Source organism: Polypterus senegalus, chromosome 15 (genome assembly GCF_016835505.1).
Source record: "Polypterus senegalus isolate Bchr_013 chromosome 15, ASM1683550v1, whole genome shotgun sequence".
NCBI classification, from domain to species: domain Eukaryota; kingdom Metazoa; phylum Chordata; class Cladistia; order Polypteriformes; family Polypteridae; genus Polypterus; species Polypterus senegalus.
The window spans coordinates 72407138-72422841 of record NC_053168.1 but is presented as its reverse complement, the minus strand read 5'-3'; the positions used below and the strand labels follow the sequence as shown (position 1 = coordinate 72422841).

Here is a 15704-nt window from a genome sequence, read left to right as displayed (position 1 = left end):
TCCTACCAACAGGACATCAGTAACATTGAAATGGATTGGTCCTTTTTGAGAATGCTGTTATGTTATTATTATGTTGTTGTTGAATTTATACCTGAAGAAAATAGTGCTCTTTCTTGATTTAACTTATATCCACACACAAACTACAGAACAGATAAAAACACAATACTCACCACAAGAAGACCATTCAAAATCAAAGCTCATCCATTACTCTCTGAGAAACCATTGGAATTATTTTTATGTAAAAAATTCCAATGGCTTCATCCTTAGATTCCATTTCCAAGAAAATGATCTTTCCTAATAAAATACTGCACTTCTCTGTGGTAAAGGATAGCTTAAAAAAAGCTAAAGATAAAATAAGATTAATAAGTTTCCTCTTGCACATTACAACTCATTGTCATACCCAGTACTGTACAAAATATATTGAAGCATGAGTGTTTTTAGGAGTGTGGCTTGTGAAGAACTAGCACTTTGTCTACTGCTGGGTTTTGCTTTGTTCCCCATTGCTAGACCTTATACCCCAGACATGAATTAACTGCACACACATTCATAAAAGGCAAATATCGAGATACTAATTGACACATGGCCTAGTATGTGGGAGATAAACCAAAGTAAACCAGCTCAAGCACAGTGGCAGTTGTACTGACTTGGCTTTGAACCCACGACTCTGGAGCTGTGAGACAGCAGCACTAACCTTTGCAATAAAAAGTAGCTTAGATTAACATTAAAATTTTTTATCAAGTTAAAACAATTCTGTTAAAAATATATAACAACTTGCCATCGCCCGAGTAGTAGTGAAACAGGACAGCTCGGCTCCCTACTCCTGATGTCATGCTTCCACTCTCCCCTCAGCTCACAGCCTATGTCTTGGATTAGCACAAATATATCACTCCTGCAAATGAACTATGATTCTTAGTATGATGACAGAAGTCACAAATCAACCAGAATGTTCAAGCAAATTATAGAAAAAAATCTGATCTAAATCCGTTAAGTAGTTCTCTTGTGAAAAGCGGACAGACATACAGACAGACAGACATTGAGTTTTACATATATATAGAGATGAGACCATCGCAATGAAAGCCCAGGATGGTGTTTGAATTTGCTGCTGAAAACTTACTGAATGACTACAGCATGAAGAAGTTCCAGCTAATTCAACAACTTGACATGAAGACCCTCAGCCTGGGCCCAAATGAAACAACATAGGATTAAAAAACTTGGTGAAAAGCTCAGGGGTAGAACTAATAAGATAGTCCCCTCTGAACTTGTTCCTTTGCCATATGCTATTCTAAGTAAGAAAAAGTTAGGTTAATATGTAGCTCAAAGCTGGATATACAATACAGAGAACATGTTTAGCGTATGGTAGGTCCCCCATGGAGCAGATGGGACTCATACCATCAAGTTGTGTTGCAGCTCAACTGAAAAGGCTTTAAAATACTGGGAAGAACAGATAAGGACTGTAAAAATAGAGACTGAGTGGCAGAGGGCTTAGGAATGTTTCCCCATAATATCAATGGATATGTGCAAAAAAATAGAAATTTAATGGATCAAATAAAACATGCAAATGTCTAACCAGCTAGGAACTTTCAAGCACAGAAATAATAATACATTAAAAATTGGCTGTTTTAGTGCTAAGAATCTGAACAATGAAACACATGAAACTGAGCTGGATTGGGACCTGAGTGCAGTGAGTGACACCTCAGCACCACACTGGAACATTGTGAGGATTTTAATGGTGGCTTGAGTGCCTATCCTGGCACCAAGCTTTCTCTCTAAGTTGGAGAACCTGCTTGCAGGGCTCAGGCCTGCCGCCCGGGGGGTACAAACGGGACTCTGGTCCTGGGCCCTAACAGAAGGGGGCCCCTTCACGCTTGATTTTTATTATGCTGATGATGTGCGCATAGATATATATTCGGATAATTATTCAAGTTACATGTAATAGAAAAGTTAAATCATTTAGCTTACAACAATACAAGTGAGTGTTTCAATAGCCGCACGCTCCACGCAAGTAGATATCGTGCTCGTGTTGTGTGAAGCACGCTTGTCAAAGGGGGCCGGCAGCGGCACGCTTCTCAAAGACAAAGGAGAGCCGACGCCGACGTCCTTGTGCTTGACGTTGAGTAGTATGTTTGTTGTATACGGTATGTGGATAAGGGATTTACTTCACCGCTGTAATTGAATACTTCCGTTTCACACACACAGGCGCTGTTCTATCTCAGACAACAGTGATATTGTTGTGCACTACTGTGGATGCTGATGTGTATAGTGTAGCAGATGTCTGTCTCCATAGTTTGATAATTCATTCGCATGGGTGTTTATTGTTGCTTTTAAAGCAGTGACAAGTGTGCGTTGGTTTTATGTGTATCACTAAAGATTTTGGATCACCCGGATTTTTTGAATACTTTGAAGTTTGTTACAGCAAGTTACCATACTGATTGTACACCATGTAGATAACCCTAACCGTTAGTATATATTAAAATGTTCAGATGTTACTCCTATTCATTGCATTAGTATAATTGTACCGTTACATGTTAGATAATACATAGGCCTATCTCATTAATGTATTGTTTCAATTCCGCTATGAGCTTCCGTTAGCACTGGCTTTCCTTCTCGCAGTCAAACTTTGATGTGCGAGAAGGCTTAACTCATCAAGTATGGTATTCATAAATGCAACATTGTCACTGTCGGATAAAATACATTTCGATCATTTTGTACAGTATACGTATTTGAAGGTTTTGGCATGTAGGGACCTGGGGGAAGGCAGAGGGGCCCACATGTACCCAGTTGTCTGGGGCCCAAATATTTCTGGTGGCGGGCCTGCAGGGCTGGATGCAGATTAATGTCATACCCAGGACAAAACAATTGCAGGTTAAGGGTCTTGCTCAAGGTCCCAACAAAGTAGAGTCACTTCTGGCATTTGAGGGATTCGAATTGGCAACCTTCTGATTAGTGGCGCAGATCCCTAGCCTGAGTCACCACTCCGCTTAAATCCTTAGGACATACATGAAATGTAACAAATATCAGTCAGTCAGTCAGTCATTTTCCAAACTGCTATATCCTAACACAGGGTCATGGGGTCTGCTGGAGCCAATCTCAACAAGCACAGGGTGCAAGGCAGGAACAAATCCCGGGCAGGGCGTCAGCCCACCACAGATGTAACAACTGTCAACTCTGAAAACCTGGAGAAGTGGTCAGATAATTCATAGAGAATTTATATCTAATGGTGGCTCAAATGCTTGTCACATGTATTAAAAAAATGTAGGGTAGGACAGAGAGCTGCATGAACAGAGGCATACCAGACAAAAGTGCTATTAATCACTTCTTTGATCCATTAATTTCAGAAACTGTTTAATCTGGTTCAGAGTCAAGGGAGCCCAAAATCTATCTAGGTAGGAACCAAACCTGGAGACAGTGGCATCTAATTCAAGAGCACACTAATATACACAACCAGTAATCCTAATGCACATCTAAACCAACACATCTTTGGGATGTGGGAGCAAAACTGGAATACTTAGTGAGATCCAACCCAGATTTGTACAGAGTATGCAGACTCCACCCAGTCAATGCCTAGGCCAAGAATGAAACCCAATCTTCTGGAGCTGAGAGCTACCAATTCAACAGCATGACAACTTTTCTGTACATTTTAATATCATATCATTATGCTAGTGCAAGGAAAGGGTGTTATAGTAGCAGGTGATTTTAACGACCTGATCTGTGATTGATCATTACTATATCTTAGTGTGTCAAAGCATCAGCAGGAGGGCAAACCTGTTTGAACTTTCATATTTAGTAATAACCAAAACAGAATGCAGAATACAGACATTGTTGCACTATAAGGATTCACTGATCATATTTTGACAGAACAAATAAACAAACAAAAAAGTTTGAGAATTAAATTTAATTTTAGGAAGGCAAACTCTGAAGAAATATAAAAAGACAGAAATAAACTAGGGCAATGTTATGTATTTGTACAATGTTGAGGAGCGATGGTATAGATTTAAAAGCATACTTCAAACCTGGCACATTTCCTCAGCATATAAGAAAAGAAACAAATAACTCAAGAAAAGGCAGCACTGTAATGGATGTAAGAAAAATAACACCACCACCCTCCACTCTAAGGCTTAGGAAAACTTTAGACTGGTAATTAAAAGAGAAATTAAAAATGTCATGATGAAGCTGCATAGAAATATTGATAATGCTGCATCAGATAAACGCCAAGATGTACTTTTCATGTGTTAGAAGGAAGTGGTCAGTAAAGGTCTCATAGGAAAATTTTATTTGTCAAAGGTTGATCTTTGATGGCTCATGAGACTTCACAGAGATTCACACTGATGTTTCATTTAAGAATCAACTTTGTCACAGAATTCCTTAGGAAAAACAGCTTTAGACAAAAAAGAGACAGCTGAGGTAAACTTCCAAAAATCATGTTATAGTTTGTGAAATCTCTTTCAAGACTTCATATTTTTTATTCATTATTGGACCAATGCCTTTTTACAGGTGACTTTCAACATTTGAGACATGATTGGTTATATTTCTTTTGTTTTGCTAATTGGAGCACATGCATGTAAAGAGGTGTCAACAGTGAGATCTAAACCCACAACCTAAGGGCTTAAAGGCCAAAGCTTTAACTGATATGCCACCCTGCCTGCCTTCTTTATTTTCAGAATGAGTAGGAACAAATTGGTAAACAGAGATTTAAATCAGAGAAACTAATAGTATTATTCAGAAGCAAGGACTACAGCTTTGTAATCATAGTAAAGTGCTTAATTACTACCATACATACAGTTCACCATATATTAATAAGCATACAATACAAATACTTTCAAACTGCAAAAAATGTCAAGACAGTGCCTAGAAGATCTGAGCCGATTTTGTGACTTTGCTGAGATCTCCACTTAAACTCAAGAGGAGACACTTGTGAGTATACTTAGGGTATTTTTTTCTCAGGAGTAAAATTTGAGAAGCATGAGACAGGAGACAATGTCTATATTTTATTTTTTCGGATCTCATTGCTGTCGAGGAGAAACCAAAAATACATTAAGGAAATCTCTTTTTTGGTTTTTCATTCCTATGGGGTGTAGGTAAAGTTTATTTTGAAATCAAGGTTGGAATTAACTATACAGGAAAAAAAGAAACAACAAATACTCATGGCGTTAATACAATCTGAGCCTTTCACCCTCAAGGAGATTTGCCAGCAGCCACTAGAAATTTTATTAAAACTGCAAACGATCTGGGGAGCAGAGAGAATGAAGCATTACAACATGTACCCAAAAGTGCTCAAAGATGCTACTTAGAGAACAAATTGGATTCTGGCAAAAGTTGTTCTGTTATATAAAGAAGGTGATGGGACTGACTCTGCTAACTTTAGGTCATTTAGCCTAAGATACATCACAAGCAATAAAACAGAAGAAGTTATAACAAAAAAGTTAAAGATATGACTATGCAATGCTTGCTTGTTAATGGCAAGTTGTCGTAAGTTTAGGTTTATTGTCACGCGTACATAGTACGAGGGGCGTTCAAATATAAACATGAATTTATTCACTATACTCTATTTATTGAATATAATGAAACAACTTAACACACTGTTTTTCTACATAGTCTTCTGCCACTGCAATCCACTTGTTCCAGCGCTCAGGAAGCTTCTTAATCCCAGAAGAGTAGAAGTCTTTTGACAGCATATTGACCCATTACTGCACAGCATCAATAACCTTCTCATTCAGCTTGAATTTCTTCCCTCCTAAAAATTCCTTAAGTGGACCGAAGAGATGGTCGTCCGTCTCTAAATGACTTGCACCAATCATACACTCTAGACTGAGAGAGAGAGACACTCCTCCCCAAACTGTTTTTTAAGTCTCGAATAAATCTGAGATGGAATGACTCCTTCGTTTGTCAAAAATTGAATAATAATGTGCTGCGCAACACTACTGTGTACCTCCTGCTCCAACATGTTGATTACAACTGACAGGATGGGGTGGAAGAGCAGCTAGCACTACTAACGACAAGTTCATATATGCATGTGTTTGTCCAATGAGTCAGGTCTACCTTGTACTATTTATAACAACAGAGCATGAAAATTCCTGTTTATAGTTGAACACCCTTCGTAAAATGAAATTCTTATTTGCATGTCTCATCAGAACAACCGAATATACAACAATATCAGAAAAACACAAACAAAAAGTTTACATACCATGTAATATATACTGTATATATAAAGAAGAATATTTTTACTACTTTAAATGAATGTTATTTGATAAAAAATAGTCAAAAGGTATTCTGAAGCCTAAAAAACATGCAATAAAAATGATGACGTGTGAAAAATAGTATTTCTCAAGAAGCAATAAATCACAGATATAACAGAAGCGGACAAACACTTGGAAATGAAGTTTAATGTAGAAAATTAAAAAGTTCAGCATGGTGGCAAAACAGTGTTAATTATAAATACAAGATGAGAAGGAGCCTCTGAATAGGATTTAGGGACTTATGTTGATGTAAAGTTCTCATTGTCTAAACAACATGCAGAAGTATTTTAAAAGGCAAATAAAATGTTAGGTTATACAGTATTGTAAAAGCTTTGAAATATAAATCAGAAAACTTATGTTCAGTGAGATTGCATCTGGAGTATTGTGTGCTGTTTTGGTCATCAAACTCCAAGAAAGACATAGCAGCACATGAAGCTGTGCAGAGGAGAACAACCAAAGGCAGGACTTAAGAGTTAAAACTTGTTTAGGCCAGATTAGAAGTGGTTATGTGGAAACCTAATCCAGATATTCAAAATTGTCAAAGGCGTCAATAAAATGGACCCAACAGAGTTGTTTCAACTAAACAGTGCTCATTTACTCATGGACCACAATGAAAATAAATGGGAAGAGTATTTAAGATGTCTTTCTGCAATGAGTTTTGGGAATCTGGAACATTTTTCCTTTGAAAAATTATGCAAATGATACCAAATATAAAAGAGCTAACCTTAAAGAAATTAGTCTAATTTAGTAAACATCTTTAATTCCATCTAATATACAAATCTGTGTCTTTCCTGATATAATGGAACAGCAAGTCAAAAAGCTTATATTTGCTATAAGAGCAAAAGAGTTCAAAATGATTCTCTTGAAAATGTTATCTTTATGTCTGTTTATGACAGTTATTTTTAATCAATGATGCAACTGAACCTCAAATTACATGAATGTATTGGCTTGATTAATGATTACTTATGAATAGAAGGCCAGTTTAGACTGAGAAGTTGCTCTTTGGTCTAAATATTAAGAAATTGAATTTGTACCATTGTGATTAAAACATGTTTTTGTTTGTAGCATTATTTTATATGGAAGCTATATTTCTATTATTCATTGACTGTATTAAAGACCAAAAAACATCTGCATACGTCTGCATCTTAACATCAGCAAAACCAAGGAACGGGTTATTGACTTTTGCCGCACCAAAGAGCCCCTATGTCCAGTCACTATACAGGGAGGGGATGTTGATGTGGCTCACTCCTACAAGTACTTGGGGGTCCAAATCAATGACAGGAGAATGCGTTCCTTTAAAGTGGGAAGTGACATCGTTCATATCTTCTACAACTCTGTGATGGGCAGTACAATCTTTTACACTGTGGTGTGCTGGGCTGGTACAGAGGCCCACCGAATCAACAAGTGACAGCTTGTAGGCTCAAATAAAAGTGTTTCTCTGCTAGACAGGGAGATGGCACTGTACTCTAACTCTTTCTCCTTCTTCCATCTGCAGACCATCAAAAAAACGTCATTTCTGCCTGCGGTCCCTCAGAACCTGCCTACTAGAAAAATAATTTCCACATCTGGTCTGCTTCCAAACCTGCCTCTTCCTAGTAGTCAGCTACATATTGGCCATCTTTTCCAATGTATCTCAGTTCTGTTTTGGACTCATGTCTGTAAAGACCTATTGCAGTTGTCTTCCGCTTTTTTCATCAACCAACTTTCAAATATATGGGGTGCCTACCTATCTAAGCAGTTTTTAATTTGTTTAGTCCCATGAAGGGTTGTTGAGAGTTGATGTCTATGTGGTAACAATAAAACCAGACCAAGAAAAAAAACTTAGGAAATGGAAAATGTGGAATATCAACATCTAATTATTATAACTTGTTATCGTTAACTCAAATACTCAAACACTAAAATGAAAATCATATTTTGTGGTCAGCCCTCAATATATTGTGTTTTGTGATTGTGAGCAGAATGTGAAGGGTGAAAAAGGCTCAGTTCTAACTAGGAAGAAGAATAGGAGAGGTGTATCCAGTTGTGACAATGGCTTAGCTATTTGGTTATTTAAATGTACAGAATATGGAAAAAAAAAAACTGAAAACACTGGTAGCTTCAACATGTTTGGAGCAAAGCCTAGTTCAGGCTGTCATATCTGAGGAAAAGAATAATTCCATAGCATATATGAGACCTAAGGTACTTTCTGGAAAAGAGATCATAAAACATTTGTTTGAGCCAAATGAATATAAGTGAATGAGAGTCTGCCAGCATTAGAAGATATCCGAGGCAAGGTTTAGAAAAATATCTTTTTCCCTTCCTTTCCTTTGGTCTTATCTGAACTCTACAATATTTGTTTTTCTTGTTCTTTCTTGCTATGTCTCTCACTGTCTAGTTAATCAGCATTAATATTTTACAGATGTACCCAAAAATCTGATTGAGATAGTATTTGGTAGCAAAGTCATGGAGGCTTTTCAGGTAATATCAAATACCAGGTATCCAACAAACTGGTTGTCAGAATCTAGGGAACAATAAAAGTAAGAGTCTACAAAATGTTTTGAAGTCAAATCTTTGGAAGTTTTGAATACTTTAAATAAAGGTTCTACCAGTTATTTAGCTTTCCCTTTAAAGTTTGCTGTGTGGGGAACAGACAGGTAGACATGATGTTAAGCACCACAACACGTTTATTGTGCACTATTTACAAAGGTGGAACACACACAAACCCAGTGCCGCAGCACCAATCACTCCTCAATGCCTTTCTTCTTTAGGTCTGCCTCCTCTCCTCTCCTCCAAGACTCTGTCCACTTCAACCCGACTCCAGCCATTGTATGAAGGGAGGCGGCCCCTTTCATAGTCCCCCGGATGTGCTCCAGGTGCCTCCCGGCAATCTTCCACCGGCACTCCTCAGTGTGGTGGAAGTGCCGGCTGTGCAACCGGAAGTACTCTGGGTGTCCCCGCTCCTCTTCCCCCTAGCACTTCCTTCAAAGCTCTGTACCCGTGGCCCCCAAAGGTACCAGGGCAGTCACCCCAACATGGTCTGGGGAAGGCGTAAGCCCTTCTCCGGTCCTCCTGGGTCCCAACTGGGTCGCCCCCCCAGCCATCTCTGACAGCTGTTATGTAAAATGGCAGACATTCACACACAAAACAATGGTGTTCACGTGTTAACTAGAATGGTATCCCATTCTATGGTCCTGATGACATTATTATGTCTAAATTGTGAAAAAAAATGACTAAAATAATTATCATCAACTAACTGTGTAAGCCCATGCTGTAAAAAGCCTGGGGTCCTAGAAACTATTGAAATCTTCAGAAAAAAAACAAATGTAGAGATGTCAGGTAATTGAAAGGAACTACTCTGGGCATTTCTCTCCTAGGAGGATTTGTATTGCTGATGTGCTCGCATCGCTTATTCATTTCTGGTGGGAGGAAAAGAAAAAGGGATACTGTTTTGCCGATGTTAGCGGCTAAGCGACTTTGTCTTTCTTATGAGGTTTCGTTTTGCTGACATGCTGGCCCCACTTGTGTTATTAGCGGCTAAGCAAGTTTTTTGTTTCCTTGGAGGTGGAGCCCTTACCCCAACTACACCTCTCACTTTCAGGCCGGACAGGCACACACACTTCCACATGTAGACGTTTATATATAAGAAGTGCACAAAAATGACCAGATCTTAACCAGATGTGGAGGCTCTTTTGTTGTGACTGCACTCAATTGTTGTGTCTTTTTGGATCCATTTACATATTTAATATTTATGTGATGCTCCACTTTCTGTTTCTCTGTGCTGTTCTTACTGCACTAGGAGAAAAGGAATTTACTTCTACCAAAGAGTAAAGATTAGGATTAAGCAAAATTATTTTCCTTTCTCAGGTAACAAGAAATTTAAGATGAGTACAAAACAGTTAAAGCAACAAATTTATTAAAGTGTCTATTAACAAAAGTCACATGCAGTGACTTTTAGCAGCCTTCTGTTTATCATTAGCAGGCATATGTTTCTGATTATATTTAGTGGTTACAGCTTTTAAAATTAATGCATAACTTATTATAAGATTCATTGTGCACTGATTACATTTAAATTTAAAAGCAAATAGTGACAATCCTCTCTGGGCTCTTGAATACCATTTTAGCTGGACTGTTAATTTTTCATAGAGGAAGGAAGTGACATGGAATATAATTACGTTAATGTGAATCCTATTGTTCAGTTTAATCAATCTTTATTTTGAGTAGCGCCACTCCTCTCAGGGTGAGGACCATGCAATTACTATACTTAATGTAGTATTTTACTTTACGGTACTTCAGCACATGGTATGGACTGTGGCCTAGTGCACTCCTTAACCCGAAGAGAACTCCACCGCTAAATTAACCTGTGAACTACCTACAGGGCAGCTGTAGAAAAGTTTAAAAAAATTGTATCCATGCTTTTGTAACTTGTAAGTCACTTTTTAAATAAAAGAAAAAATTCATTTTTTTCCGCTTTGTTAAAAATCTTCTTAAAATGGCTTAAGTACAATCAGTGAATGCTTCATCTGAAGAGATGACAGATAGATGGGACAATAAGGGTAAAAAACCCTTACTAGTTTAAACAATGAAATGGCCAAAGTGTTTATTAAAGGATAGAGGCCTGTGCTTTCTGCAGACACACTAAGAAGGAACAACAGAATTACAGAGGCATATTGTTGTCTTTTCTACTTAATGTGTAACCTATAGCCAAAATATTACAAATTGTATTATTCTAATTACAATACGCTAAGTATCTGTTGTGTCTATTATGCGGGAAGAAGTGTTCACTCATTGCATATAAACAGACCTTCTCAAAGAATAGCTCTTTTCCACAAGAAAAATGCCTTCCAATTTCTCTCTAGTTCTGAATGCACAATTAAGGTTTCACTGTGCTGTTCAATAAGGGATGCTTGTCGCAATCAAGTGCCAGATTGATACCCTCATTCTGTAGCTTCAGCAGGATGCCATAGTAGCTTCACTGAAGAGCTCAATAGTCCGACAATCAAGCACAGTGGAGATTCAAAAGCCCTCGTATGAGAGACCCACTCAATCAAATGAGGTGTTTGTCTGTGTTATTGAGCGGTGATTGGCATTGCCTGTTCAGCATCCCTAGTACATAACGAAGTAGACAACTTTACAAATATCTTTTGAGGTAAATATCACAAGAACAGGATTTTGAAGTACAAAATACAAAATTACACATCTCCTGAAAAAAAAAAAATCAAGCATGGATTAGCCAGTCAAGAGAGCAAATTTTATATCCAGTATTTCAGCATTTATTTTACTTTCAATTAGCTACATCTTTGCAATACATCTTTTCAACAGTTATATACTTGTTATTCAAATTTTCGCTCATAGTTGAAACCCAGAAGTGAGATGCAAGTTCTGTCATCCAAATTCTAATGCCATGCCTAATAAGAGGTTTTCACTTGCGGAACAAAAACCTGGTTAACATAAATTTCCATTTTATTTGTCTCTAACGTAATGAAGCAAAAACAGTCACTCACTGTCAGGAAGCTCCCAGAGCCGAGGGGGAAGATCACTGAAGTACTCGTGGCTCAGGGCTGCCTGAGCTGACAGCCTGTTCTTTGGGAAGCACTGAAGAAATTTGGAGGCAAGCTCCTCTGCATGATTCACATAACCTAGTCTGAAACAGAAGAAACACACTAATAAGCAGCAAGCTACTGGAACCGCACGGTCTCTACCTTAAGAAGGATTTTACATCAAAACAAAGTCATTAATTATCTCTCCAGGCTATACAGAAACATTAAAATGAATAATTGTTTTTCATTTTTTTTTCTTGCTGCCACCCACAACTTAAGAGTATTTAATCAAAAAGGCACATGATAAATAATTTTAAATAAAGAAAAGCCAATAAAAACCAAAGATAATATAAAAACATTATGTTTAAACACACTGTTACTAATTAAATTGCGAAACTCTAAATTGAATCCATAATTCCAACAGTCTGCAATTGAGAAAAAGTCTTCCAACTTACTGCTCATTCTGAATGTGATATGGTTTTTACATCATACAATTACCACTGCAATGAAATTGAAACACTTCATGCATCACCCTAATGTAAGACATTCTGGATGTTTTAAATAATACAAAAGTGGGATTTAATTTAAGTAGAAGCTGAGGTAGCAGTAGTAGCGTCATGTGTACAGAGTATAGTGAAATTCTTAAATGTCCAACCAAAATGCAACTTGTTGCTACCTTCTGGCTCCATGACAAATAATCACAATTTTATTTAACACAAAACACAAGTGGGGGCTTGAGGTACTGATATTCAATCCATCAAAAATACTCCTGACATGAATTGATGCTTCGTTATGTAACAATTAGAAACAATATGCAAAAAAAACTAACACAATGAATGATAAACAATATGGAGAAATGACTCTCCAGAGTGCCAAGTTGGAAAGTTATGTAGTGAAATGAGATAAACCTACTTATATACAGTATGTTTTACACCCACAATACTGTACAGTATATACTGAACCTCTGCAAATCTTTGAGTGAACACTGGCACACAGCATGTGTGTTATCACTCAGGCTCCATATAAAGATAGTGTAGTGTAGGCAGTGGTGCAGATGCATAACTATGGGATGTAAACATCTGGAAGATAGACAGGGTAGTTTGGACTGGAACCCAGATGACATAATGGAGTTTTAATGGTAGCACTTCAGGTAGTGGTTGATTTCTCTAGCTGTCAGGGAGTGTGGGCAGACAATTAAAACTGAGATGAGAGGAGAAAGCCAGGAGCAGAAACTGAGGAAGAGAAGTGAGGAGGATTGAGAAGCCTAAGGGAAAGCTGTTGTGATCAGAAGGTTAGTGTATTTTATTTATGTTAAATATTTTAGTTGAGATAGATAGATAGATAGATAGATAGATAGATAGATAGATAGATAGATAGATAGATAGATAGATAGATAGATAGATACATACAGTGGTGCTTGAAAATTTGTGAACCCTTTAGAATGTTCCATGTTTCAGCATAAATATGACCTAAAACATCATTAGATTTTCACTCAAGTCCTAAAAGTGACATAAAGAGAACCCAGTTAAACAAATGAGACAAAAATATTATACTTGGTCATTTATGTATTAAGGAAAATGATCAAATATTACATATTTGTGAGTGGCAAAAGTATGTGAACCTTTGCTTTCAGTATCTGGTGTGACCCCCTTTTCAGCAATAACTGCAACTAAACATTTCCGGTAACTTTTGATCATTCCTGCACACCGGCTTGGAGGAATTTTAGCCCATTCCTCCGTACAGAACAGCTTCAGCTCTGGGATGTTGGTGGGTTTCCTCACATTAACTGTTTGCTTCAGGTCCTTCCATGACATTTCGATTGGATTAAGGTCAGGACTTTGACTTAGCCATTCCAAAACATTAACTTTATTTTTCTTTAACCATTCTTTGGTAGAACGGCTTGTGTGCTTAGGGTTGTTGTCTTGCTGCATGACCCATCTTCTCTTGAGATTCAGTTCATGGACAGATGTCCTGACATTTCCTTTAGAATTCTCTGATATAATTCAGAATTCATTGTTCCATCAATGACGGCAAGCCGTCCTGGCCCAGATGCAGCAAAACAGGCCCAAACCATGATACGACCACCACCATGTTTCACAGATGGGATAAGGTTCTTATCCTGCTAACTGCTAATCCTAGAGGTTCACATACTTTTGCCACTCACAAATATGTAATATTCAATCATTTTCCTCAATAAATAAATAAATGACCAAGTATAATATTTTTGTCTCATTTGTTTAACCGGTTTCTCTTTATCTACTTTTAGGACTTGAGTGAAAATCTGATGATGTTTTAGGTCATATTTATGCAGAAATATAGACAATTCTAAAGGGTTCACAAACTTTCAAGCACCACTGTAGATACTTTATTAATCCCAAGGGGAAATTCACATACTCCAGCAGCAGCATACTGATAATAAACAATATTAAATTAAAGAGTGATAAAAATGCAGGCAAAACTGACAATAACTTTGTATAATGTTAACGTGTACCCCAGCAGGTCAAATTGAAGAGTCGCATAGTGTGGGGGAGGAACAATCTCCACAGTCTGTCAATGGAGCAGGACAGTGACAGCTGTCTGTCGCTGAAGCTGCTCCTCTGTCTGGAGATGATTTAGTTATTTTAGTGTTGATGATAACCTCTTTGAGGCACATTCCTATTGACTTGTTTTACAAGCACCACTATTTTGTGTTTTGGCGTGCCTGCAGCCATGTTGTTTTTGGTTACTGTGCACCATGGTTACCCCATGTTATGACATTTTATCTCTGTGTGTCATCAGATTTAATGTTTTCACTGCACTGTTTCAAGCATCCACAGATTGGACCAAGGATAAAACCTTTTTGATTTTTTTTTTTGGTTTAGAAGTAAGGTAAAGCAATTTTAAACTTAGGACTTAAGTATTTGACATATAATTTTTGGATTATATTTTGTGGTTTGAAGATCATTTTTTTCTTATAGTGGTTGTGATGTTTATGGCCATTGTTTTTCAAGCCCATTGTAGTGGTTTCTGTTTTTCAGTCCTTCATCCTCTGTTAGCAGCTTCTCAGGCCATAAATCACAACAAAAGCAGGCAATTTTTCCCCCTTCAACATATGTAATATTTAAATTATCCTACAAATGTCATTCATACCTAGCTGCATACACTTGCTTTTCTTTGGATTGTGCTTGTATAAAACTTTGCATTTTTACCTTATCATAGGTGCATAGGATATGGGACTGAAGCACCAAATCAAATAAAATTTTATTTGTCACACAAATTACACAAAATACTTGGTTGCTCAACTCTTATGACTGTGCCACCAGAAGATAATTCAGCTTCAGTTGACCTCCATTGTTCTCACCTTAACTACTCCCTGGGGCAGTTCAAAATTTGCCACCCATTTAAATTTCAGGTAAGAGTTTGAGAAAAGCTTTAAATAAATAAGATCAGGGCAAAGGAATTATGGAAGCTACACACATAATATCCAGTTAAGGCCTAAATGGAAACTTATTTTGTTGGCTATTTTGATGATCTTAAGTACTTTTAAAAAATATAAATGGAATGACATACAGTAATGAGTCACACCAAAATCGTGCAGACCAGTTTTTACGGGATGCCTATTAGGTAGGTAGGATAACCTACTTGCCCATCTACCAAGTACCAGACCACTTAATGTATTTCTCTCTCACATAAATCTTGACCTCTTCCACCCATTTTTGATTTTCAGATTGGCTGTAGAATGCCAGAAGGGGCAGGAATATCTGGAGAAGATGGCTATGAAGCAGCCCGTGAGCAGTGGGTAAGCAGGGGACAGAGATATAGCACTTAAAGGGTTCCTGAAGCCCAACAGCTCAAGTGCTTGGCTGCCAGCAATCCTCAGATTAGACCCAGGGCTTGGGTCATCTCACAGAGAACTGGGGGAACAGAGTGCCATACAGGTTGCCTCTGTCCCCGGGTGAGCAAGTGAAGCAGTGCT

The 15704-nt window shown here is 37.7% G+C and overlaps 1 protein-coding gene across 4 annotated transcripts in view; it reads right to left on the bottom strand.

Annotated features, from left to right (window-relative positions):
- The window catches only part of cdk14 (cyclin-dependent kinase 14), an 891964-nt gene that overhangs the window by 215269 nt on the left and 660991 nt on the right, over positions 1-15704 (bottom strand). For all 4 annotated transcript variants that reach the window (XM_039736967.1, XM_039736966.1, XM_039736968.1 and 1 more), the window contains one exon: positions 11714-11853. In XM_039736967.1, coding sequence (XP_039592901.1) covers positions 11714-11853 — 140 coding nt within the window. The remainder of the gene's footprint in view (positions 1-11713; positions 11854-15704) is intronic.